The sequence below is a fragment of the Gasterosteus aculeatus genome, chromosome 13 (genome assembly GCF_964276395.1).
Source record: "Gasterosteus aculeatus chromosome 13, fGasAcu3.hap1.1, whole genome shotgun sequence".
Classification (NCBI taxonomy): Eukaryota; Metazoa; Chordata; class Actinopteri; order Perciformes; family Gasterosteidae; genus Gasterosteus; species Gasterosteus aculeatus.
In genome coordinates, this window is record NC_135701.1 from 20,223,801 (window position 1) to 20,234,163 (window position 10,363).

Here is a 10,363-nt window from a genome sequence, read left to right on the forward strand (position 1 = left end):
GGGATGTTTTTCAGCAGGAGGAACTGGGAGACTAGTCAGGATTGAGGGAAAGATGAATGCAGCGATGTACAGAGACCTCCTCGATGAAAACATGCTCCAAGGCGCTCTGGACCTCAGACTGGGACGACGGTTCATCTTCCAACAGCACAACGACCCGAAGCACACAGCCAAGATAACAAAGGAGTGGCTTCGGGACTCTGTGAATGTCCTTGAGTGGCCCAGTCAGAGCCCTGACTTGAACCCGATTGAACATCTCTGGAGAGATCTGAAAATGGCTGTGCACCGACGCTCCCCATCCAACCTGATGGAACTTGAGAGGTTCTGCAAAGAAGAATTGGAGAAACTGCCCAGAAATAAGTGTGCCACGCTTGTGGAATCATACCCAAAGAAGTCTTGAGGCTGTAATTGCTGCCAAAGGTGCTTCAACAAAGTATTGAGAGGCTGTGAATACTTATGTACATGTTATGTTTTCGTTCTTTATTTTTAACAGGTTTGCAAAAAACAGTTTTCACTTTGTCATTATGGGTTGTTGTGTGTAGAATGTTGAGGAAAACAATGAACATAACAATGTGGAAAAAGTGAAGCGCCGTGAATACTTTCCGGATGCACTGTATAACTTTCAATCATTACAACCAAGGGCGTAGGTTTGGTCTCCGCATTGGTAGGGACACCACCAGCCCCCCCCCCTCCCACCATATAAAATAACGTAGTGGATATTATGCTGAACAGGCAAACTTATATTATTATATATTAACATTTCAGTAACTTGTAACTGATTGAAACATAATAACATTGTTATGACTGGGGTCATCTGTGTAGTGTTTGTGGGTTTCTTTTGGTGTCTTTCTGGTTTCTTTATTCAAACAGGGATGTGCCACCACCAGGCGCGGATTGGTGGACGGTCTCCCACCCGTCCTGTGATTGGCTGCAGCCGGCATATAATGGAAGCCAAGATGGCGTCCGAGGCAGAGCAGACCAGAGCAGGGGAGAACAGCAGCAGAGCACAACCCTCGTCCTCCTCCTCTTCCAACCAGCCACTTGTAGCATACCGTGAAGCTGAATAAGTATTCTGTTTTTCTTTTGAGTTGGTTTTCTCCTGTTTTAAAGTAGTTAGGTAGGTAAGACTGATGTCATTATTTTTCTCCTTTGTTTTGGTAGGTCAGCGTCTTATTTTCTAGCTAGGTTCGTTTTTTGGTTTGTTTGTTATATTGGGGATGGGCAACGGCGAAGCCGTGGTTTGTCTTTGCCTCAACATACTGGGTTTTTCTCAACCTAGAGCTTTTTTTCAATAAATACCCCCTATACAAACTTAAAGTGTGTGTGGCTATTTGGGAGACGGGGAAGATTGGGGCCTATTCATGTTGCACCTTAGGCACCCCTAGACTGGGGCGTAACATGAATTGGGGGCTCGTCCGTCTTCTTGTCTCGCCTCGTTTTCTGTGTTCTATGGAAGATTTTTTGTCTGGTTGGCAGTGATTTGGTGTGTGGGGGGAATTATGGAGTTTTCACTGGATGAGTTTGTGGCTGGTCCATCTTTTGCTAAAATTGAAAAATGTAAGAAAAAGGACCTTTTGATGGTGGCAAATTGTTATAATGTGCAGGTGCCCTACAGTGCCAATAAGGCGGAGATCAAACGGTTGCTGTGTGCAGAGTTGGTGGAGCAGGGCATCATACCTGAACCAGCTACTGATGTTGCTGTTGCGGGCGGCGCGGCGGGTGACGCACCGATGGCAGACGTGAAAGCGGCAGGGGCTGCTGGCATGCTCGCTACGGGTGTAGGACTTGAGCCCGTCATAGATCCTGTCATGGGTAACATGACCACAGAGGATCTCCGCATAGCCCTCCAAATAAAGGAGGTAGAGACCAAAAACAGACAGCTAGAGGTGCAAGCAATGCATCTGCGCATCAGGGCTCTCGAACTGGAAAAGGGAGCCCCGGTAGTCTCCACCCCGATGTCTCCTCTTGACCGCAGTGCTATTTCTACTCCGGCTTTTGACATTAGTAGGCACATAGCTTTAGTCCCTCCGTTTCGCGAGTCAGAGGTTGACTCATATTTTAGCGCTTTTGAGCGGATAGCTGCTGCCCTGAGTTGGCCTAAAGAGTTCTGGTCCCTTCTCCTCCAGTGTAAATTAGTGGGGAAAGCTCAAGAAGTCTGTGCCAGTCTGTCTATTGAGGATAGTCTTGACTATAAAATACTGAAAAAGACAGTGTTACAGGCCTACGAGCTGGTCCCGGAAGCATACAGACAAAAATTTAGGAATAGTGATAAAACTGCTAACCAGACATATGTTGAGTTTGTGCGTGACAAGAGCATTCTGTTTGATAAATGAAGCCAGGCGTGTAATGTTAAAAACATGGCGGAAATCAGAGAGCTCATTTTGCTCGAGGAATTCAAAAAGCGTTTGCCGGAAAGAATTGTGGTCTATTTGAACGAACAAAAAGAATCATCGGTAACGAAAGCGGCTGTTCTGGCTGATGAGTTCATTCTAACTCATAAAAGCGTTTTTTCTATGCCGGCGCCTCGCGTTTCTCAAGTAATGCCTGAGCGCAGAGTTCGGTCGCCAAAGATGATGCGTAAAAGCACCTCACCAACAGCGGGTGAGGGCCGTGAGTGTTTCTATTGCCATGAGCCAGGCCATTTGATCGCGGTTTGTCCGATTCTTAGGAAAAAAGGACCACACAAAGGTACTAAACCTCCTGCCGGTGTGGGTTTCATAAACACAGTGTCACCACCGGTAAAACATACTGAGCTGTTACCTGAAGAAAAATACGCGGAGGTTGACCCTCGGTTCAAGCTGTTCGTATCTCACGGGTTTGTTTCTTTAACTGGCGAGCAATCGGAAAAAGTGCCAGTAACTATTCTTCGAGATACAGCCGCCTATCATTCATTCATGCTGGCTAATGTGCTGCCGCTCTCCAACGAAACGTCGTGTTCTTCTGATTTGCTAGTGTGGGGAATCAAAATGAGTGAACTTCATGCCCCACTGCACATGATTCACTTGCATTCAGCGCTTGTGTCTGGACAGGTGAAAGTTGCCGTGCTCCCACAGTTTCCGATTAGTAGCGTTTCGTTTATTTTGGGTAACGATTTGGCCGGAGGAAAAGTGTTTCCTCTGCCCGAAGTAGTTAGTGACCCAATTTCGTCGGTGTCTGCTTGCTGTTCACCCTTTGCCTCTTCTGCTGTGTCTGTGCCAAATCTGTTTCCTGTGTGCGCAATTACGCGTGCACAGGCTCGTAAATTGGGTGAAAATGTGGATTTGTCTGAGTCGTTTATGGCTACGCTAGTTGAGGGTGAGCCCTCCTGTTCAGTGTCATCCGATGAGTGTGAAAATGTATTAAAATGCATCAATGAGTTTGATCTATTTCCTGCTGACACAGACCTAAGTTTAAATGTGACCCGAGAAATGTTGATTAAAGCCCAGATGAGTGATCCGTCTCTAACTTCGTGTCTGTCCTCTGTTGTAGCCGCCGAGGAAGACAGCAAACCAGTTCGGTTTTTTTTGGACAACGGTGTCCTGATGAGACGGTGGAGTCCCGACTCCAGTGAGATGTGCGCTGTAAATCAAGTGGTTGTGCCAACTGACTACCGAGCGCAAATTTTGAGTCTGGCACATGACTCCAGCTTAGCTGGCCACCTGGGTGTTAAAAAGACGTACCATCGTGTGTTGCGCAATTTCTTTTGGCCCGGATTAAAAACTGACGTTTCGAAGTATTGCCGCACCTGTCACACATGTCAAGTTGTGGGAAAGCCCAACCAACCTGTTCCGCCGGCTCCTCTGCATCCGATCCCGGTGCTTGGTGAGCCGTTTGAACGAGTGTTGATAGATTGTGTGGGGCCGTTACCCAGAACTAAATCTGGCCATCAGTATATTCTAACGGTGATGTGCGCCGCGACGAGGTATCCTGAAGCTATTCCCCTGCGCACTCTCAGAGCAAAACCAGTCGTGAAAGCTCTCACTAAATTCTTTTCAACGTTTGGCTTGCCTAAAACTATCCAGAGTGACCAGGGCACGAATTTCATGTCCAAATTGTTCGCACAGGTAATGAGAGAGCTAAAAGTTAAACATGTAACTTCAAGTCCTTACCACCCGGAGTCTCAAGGTGCACTTGAGAGGTTCCACCAAACCCTAAAATCTATGTTGCGTAAATATTGTCTTGAGTCTAACCGAGAGTGGGATGAAGGTCTCCCTCTCCTGTTATTTGCCGTGCGTGAAACTCCTCAGGAGTCTTTGGGGTTCAGTCCTTGTGATTTGGTCTTTGGCCATACTGTCCGCGGTCCCCTTCGGCTACTTAAAGAAAAGTGGTTAGCAGAGTCGCCAAAAACTGAACATAAGCTGCTAGATTATGTCAGTTCCTTTCGTGAGCGTCTCAATTATGTGTGTCAGTTAGCCCGTGACAACTTGTCACAAAGTCAAGCTAAAATGAAGAGTCGTTATGACAAAAAGTCTGTCCTCCGTGTCTTCCAACCAGGTGACAAGGTTTTGGTGCTTCTTCCGTTGCCGGGATCCAGTTTGCATGCTCGGTTTTCGGGTCCGTACACGGTGGAGAGGAAAATTAGTGACACTGACTACGTTGTTCAAACTCCAGATCGGAAAAGAAAATCTAGAGTGTGCCATATTAACATGTTGAAACGTTATTTTTCCAGAGTGAGTGAATCCCCGCTGTCTCTTGCTGCACCCGTGATGTCCGTGTCCGCTACTCCTCCTCAGTACCACCTAGCCGATGATGGGTTGGCAGAGAAAAGTGGTTTGATGCCGGCCGCGCGTTTGAGAAATTCAGAGGTACTGAGTAACTTGGAGGGTTTTTTGGCCCATCTGTCGGACTCAGCTCTTGCAGATGTTAGGGATTTGATAGAGAATAACCTATTGCTTTTCTCTGACCATCCTAGGCAAACGTCTGTCCTGTTCCATGACATTGACGTGGAGGGTCACAAACCCATTAAGCAACATGCGTATCGCGTAAATCCGGCCAAAAGGGCTATGATGCAGGAGGAGGTGAGCTATCTGGTTGAGCATGGATTAGCTGTTCCCAGTACCAGTGCGTGGAGCTCACCCTGTGTCTTGGTTCCGAAACCCGACCACACTCCTCGTTTCTGTAACGATTACCGAAAAGTAAATTCAGTCACAAAACCTGATTCATTTCCGCTCCCCAGAATGGAAGATTGCATAGATCGTGTAGGCTCCGCTAAATATGTGACAAAGCTGGACCTGTTAAAAGGTTACTGGCAAGTACCGTTAACGCCACGGGCCTCAGAAATTTCAGCTTTTGTCACACCCGATACTTTCCTCCAGTACACGGTTATGCCATTCGGGCTGCGTAATGCACCCGCTACTTTCCAACGGTTGATGCGTATCGTGTTATCTGGTGTAGAAAATTGCGAAGCTTACTTAGATGATGTTGTTGCTTACTCCTCCACCTGGGCCGACCATCTCCACACATTGTCCCTCATTTTCAGTCGTCTCCGTGAGGCCTCACTCACCCTCAACCTCGCAAAATGTGAATTTGGTAGGGCCACTGTTACCTATTTAGGTAAACAGGTAGGTCAGGGGCAGGTGCGTCCTTTGGCTGAAAAAGTGCAGGCGATTATTGATTTCCCGGTCCCCCCGTCCAAGAAAGCGTTGCGCCGTTTTCTTGGAATGTGTGGGTATTATCGGGGTTTTTGTCTAAACTTTTCGGACGTTGTTGCTCCTCTCACAGGACTTGTGAGTCCTTTAAAATCGTTTATTTGGTCCCCCGCCTGTCAAGCTGCCTTCGAGTCGGCCAAGGCATTACTGTGCAATGCACCAGTTCTCGCGGCGCCCTGTTTTACGCGACCCTTTAAGTTAGAGGTTGACGCCAGTGCGTGTGGCGCAGGGGCTGTCCTCTTGCAGGAGGACAGTCAGTCCATTGATCACCCCGTGTCTTACTTCTCAAAAAAGTTTAATAAGCACCAGCTTAATTACAGTACCATTGAGAAGGAAGCTCTTTCGCTATTGTTAGCCTTACAATATTTCGAAGTTTACCTTGGGTCTAGTTCACAGCCTGTCTCGGTATTCACAGATCATAACCCATTGGTATTTCTGGCTCACATGCAAAACTCTAACCAGCGGCTGATGCGCTGGTCTCTCCTTCTGCAGGATTTTAACCTGCAGATCCGCCACAAAAAGGGTACGGAGAACGTAATCGCAGACGCCTTATCCAGGTGCTCAGCTTTATAGGAAGTAAACCTTTTAGGGGAAGGTTTACTTCTTGGGTGTGGGGGTGTTATGACTGGGGTCATCTGTGTAGTGTTTGTGGGTTTCTTTTGGTGTCTTTCTGGTTTCTTTATTCAAACAGGGATGTGCCACCACCAGGCGCGGATTGGTGGACGGTCTCCCACCCGTCCTGTGATTGGCTGCAGCCGGCATATAATGGAAGCCAAGATGGCGTCCGAGGCAGAGCAGACCAGAGCAGGGGAGAACAGCAGCAGAGCACAACCCTCGTCCTCCTCCTCTTCCAACCAGCCACTTGTAGCATACCGTGAAGCTGAATAAGTATTCTGTTTTTCTTTTGAGTTGGTTTTCTCCTGTTTTAAAGTAGTTAGGTAGGTAAGACTGATGTCATTATTTTTCTCCTTTGTTTTGGTAGGTCAGCGTCTTATTTTCTAGCTAGGTTCGTTTTTTGGTTTGTTTGTTATATTGGGGATGGGCAACGGCGAAGCCGTGGTTTGTCTTTGCCTCAACATACTGGGTTTTTCTCAACCTAGAGCTTTTTTTCAATAAATACCCCCTATACAAACTTAAAGTGTGTGTGGCTATTTGGGAGACGGGGAAGATTGGGGCCTATTCATGTTGCACCTTAGGCACCCCTAGACTGGGGCGTAACAACATTGATAAACGAAAAGAACTTTATAAAACATTGTGTTTTAAAGTATTTTTTTAGTAGATAAATGTCATATTCATTTCAAAACGTTTTATTTAAAAGAAAAAAATCTCCCTCACTCCAAAATCTAGTATAAATATAATATCACCACCTGTTGGTGATCTAAGGAAATGTCAGCTGCTTAAACAATATAAAGGAGAGAAAGTGAAACTTAAAGCTGATTTGCTTCGACGTTGCTGAACGGAGAACAGTGACGCATCACAGGGTGAGAAATCTCTACTAAACAAGATCACAACTATCGAGATCTGTAATTCAGAGTCAGATTTGATCACTCAGAGCAAATGGCTGAAAAGATAGTTCTTTTGGAAAGTTACCTGAGCTGCCATGTTTGTTCAGAGACGTTCAGAGATCCCGTGTCTCTGAGCTGCAACCACAGCTTCTGTTCAAGCTGCCTGCAGCGATTCTGGGAACAAGCTGGAAACAAGAACTGTCCCATCTGTAAAAGAAAATCCTCTAAAGATAATGTTCAGGTGAATTTTTCACTAAAGGCACTGGCCGACTCGTTTGCTGAGAGACAGAAAACTGGATCAACTGAGACAGAAAAAGGAGAGAAGAAGGTGAAGGTGGTGTGTTGTGAACATGGAGAAGCGATTAAGCTGTTCTGTGAGGACGAGCAGAAAGCTGTGTGTCCTGTCTGTGAGTTCTCTCTCCACCAGAGTCACAAGCTGGTTCCTCTAGAACAAGCAGTCAGGAACCTGAAGGACCAGCTGAGATCTGACTTGGAGTCTCTGCAGGACAAGAGGGACAAACACCAACAAGTGAAGAAAACATACAATGAAGTGATCCAACTCTCCAAGAAGCAGCTGGTGTCCACAGAGAGGAAGATCAGAGCAGAGTTCAACAAGCTCCACCAGTTCCTGAGAGAGGAAGAGGAGTCCAGACTGGCAGCTCTGAGGGAGGAAGAGGAGCAGAAGGGGAAGACCATCAGCAGAGAGATGAAGATGATTGAGGAGCAGATCTCCTCTCTGTCAGACAGCATCTCTGCTGTTGAAGAAGACCTGCAGAAAGACAAGGTGTCGTTCCTCAGCAGTTATAAAGGCACTCAGACCAGAGCCAGAGTCCAGAGCTCACTGACAGATCCACAGCTGGTCTCAGGAGCGCTGATAGATGTGGCCAAACACCTGGGCAACCTGTCCTTCAGAGTCTGGGAGAAGATGAAGGACCAGGTCCACTTCAGTCCTGTCATTCTGGACCCAAACACTGCAAACTACATTCTCTCTCTGTCTGATGATCTGACCAGTGTGAGATGTGGAGACACAAACCAGCAGCTTCCTGATAATCCAGAGAGATTCACTACGTATGCAGATGTTCTGGGCTCTGAGGGCTTCAGCTCAGGGAAACACAGCTGGGAGGTGGAGGTGGGAGACCATCCTCACTGGCTTGTAGGTTTGGTTAAAGAGTCAGTCAACAGGAGGGGAGAGACAGGTGCTTCACCAGATGATGGATTCTGGTGTTTAGTTCTTCACAGTGGAAAATACACTAATGGAGCTGGTCAGACTGTCATAGTGAAGAAGAGACTCCAGAGGATCAGAGTCCAGCTGGACTATGACAGGGGGGACGTGTCCTTCTACGACCCTGAAGACACAACTCACATCTACACTCACAGAGACACTTTCACTGAGAAACTCTTCCCATGGTTTAATATTGGAAAGTCTGGTGACGATAAAACTGCTGATATCAAAATCTGTCAAACTGATGTTTCTCTGTGATGTTCAGTGAAGGTGGTGAAGTCAAAGTGATTCATCAGCATGTTTATTGTAGTTTTTTTGTTGCTGATTTCTGTAAATATTTATAAATTACAGAGAAACTAAAGTATAAATAAGCAGAACTATGTGTGTGAGGGATATTGTTCTAAATAGTATTTTTGGTGTAAACATCCTTCAAGTGCAGACAAGATTTATTGTGATCATATTTTGAAATGTATAACTACTTTTTTTCTAAAGTGCAACAACATTAGGTTTGCATTAAAAGGCTTTAGTTTATAATCACGTCACCACATGAAGCCTCATCTTACCTCATTTATCTTTAACATTAAACAAGTTCTTCATTGTATTTTATAGTGAACTGTTCCGTTTCATGAATAAATGGTTCGGTTCCTTCAGGTGTTTTATTTGCAGATCGTGAGGCAGAATAATGTTAAATTCATATCTTTCTGATCAAATGTTCAACATATACAATTAATGTGGAGGGATAATTTCATTCTGTTTACTCCAACAACACAAAACAAAGTACACATTTTGGTTGCAGACTGTTTTCATCACCATGTCTATTTCTGATCCTTCAGAACATTTCTATCCATCTCAGGGTTCAATCCAGGGGACAATCACAAGTGAATCCACCTCTTGATAAAATGCTTTATTTATTCATTTATATATTTATTATTTAACTATCTCCGAAATTAAATAAGAAAATATAATCAGAATTATTAATCGCTTATTTTTTGTCTAACTAGTATCCTGAGTTCTGCTAAATAAAATACTTTATTCTCATTCACACCTTTCTGTTCCATTCTTCATCCTGTGTTCCTCTCATTGTTTAATTCTGGGTTTGTGTTGGTTGATGAGATGTAGAAGTACGTACAAGAGGTGAAGGACACTGTGCACCAACACTGGTGAGCTGCAGCTACATATTAGTGTCTATTCCTGATGAAGACAAGAGCATCAGTCTTTAACTACAAGGACTTATGCCTTTAATTAATTTGATGTTACCTTTTAAACATAATATAACATCAAATATTGGAGTCTTTAACCTAAGAGACAGAGAGTTGTGTAGAATAAATGCTCTGACTTTGAGTGCACCAAACGTGTGTGTAGAGTAAAGGCTTAAGTCAAAGAAACGGCTTCGTCTTTGTGCCAAGAAACAAACTGAAGACTCTCAGTGTCGACTGTGTTTATAAGTGAACACGTTCTGTGACTCAACATGTGTGCACAGGGAAATAAAACAGGTTACTGCACCTGAACGCCTGAAATGAATTTCCCTGAAGAACAGGTTTGGAGTTTTGGTTTGGAGTTAAAAACATCTGAAAGAATGTATTAACGAGTGTGTTTGCTTCACCAGGTTAAAAGAAAAAGAAAAAAGGGGAAATAAGAAAGAAAATAAGAAACAATTGAAAATGTTACAAAGTTATAAATTATATTTGAAAGTGTGGATGGATAAAGCTTATAATAGAAAAACAAATTAAAAGGAATAAAACTGGTTTTGAAATAATGTCTAAAGTTGAAACTGTTAATACTACTACTACTAAAGTTGGAACTGTTACGTGACGTTTTTGGATTAATATCTCTGCTTCATTAATGTGCAGCATTTCACTGTTATAGATGTTGACACTTGTGTTAATTTAAACTATTTTATATCTTGTTGAGCAATTTTTAGCAATCACGTATCTCTAAAAAGTCTAAATTTCACTAGCTCAGAAAAACTGCCGATTTTCAGCTTTGTGTTTTTTTAAAGTTGAACCAAGAAG

At 44.5% G+C, this 10,363-nt stretch overlaps 1 protein-coding gene across 1 annotated transcript; it reads left to right on the forward strand.

Annotated features, from left to right (window-relative positions):
- Positions 1–7,031: 7,031 nt before the first annotated feature.
- On the forward strand, positions 7,032–9,393 carry LOC144386224 (zinc-binding protein A33-like). Its single transcript, XM_078086158.1, has one exon. It carries the CDS (start codon positions 7,182–7,184, stop codon positions 8,607–8,609), a length of 1,428 nt encoding a protein of 475 aa, XP_077942284.1. The 5' UTR covers positions 7,032–7,181; the 3' UTR covers positions 8,610–9,393.
- The last annotated feature ends 970 nt before the right edge of the window (positions 9,394–10,363 follow it).

Bases quoted from the DNA above. Each gene is read 5' to 3' on its own strand.
- LOC144386224 (XM_078086158.1), top strand. From the start codon at position 7,182: ATGGCTGAAAAGATAGTTCTTTTGGAAAGTTACCTGAGCTGCCATGTT.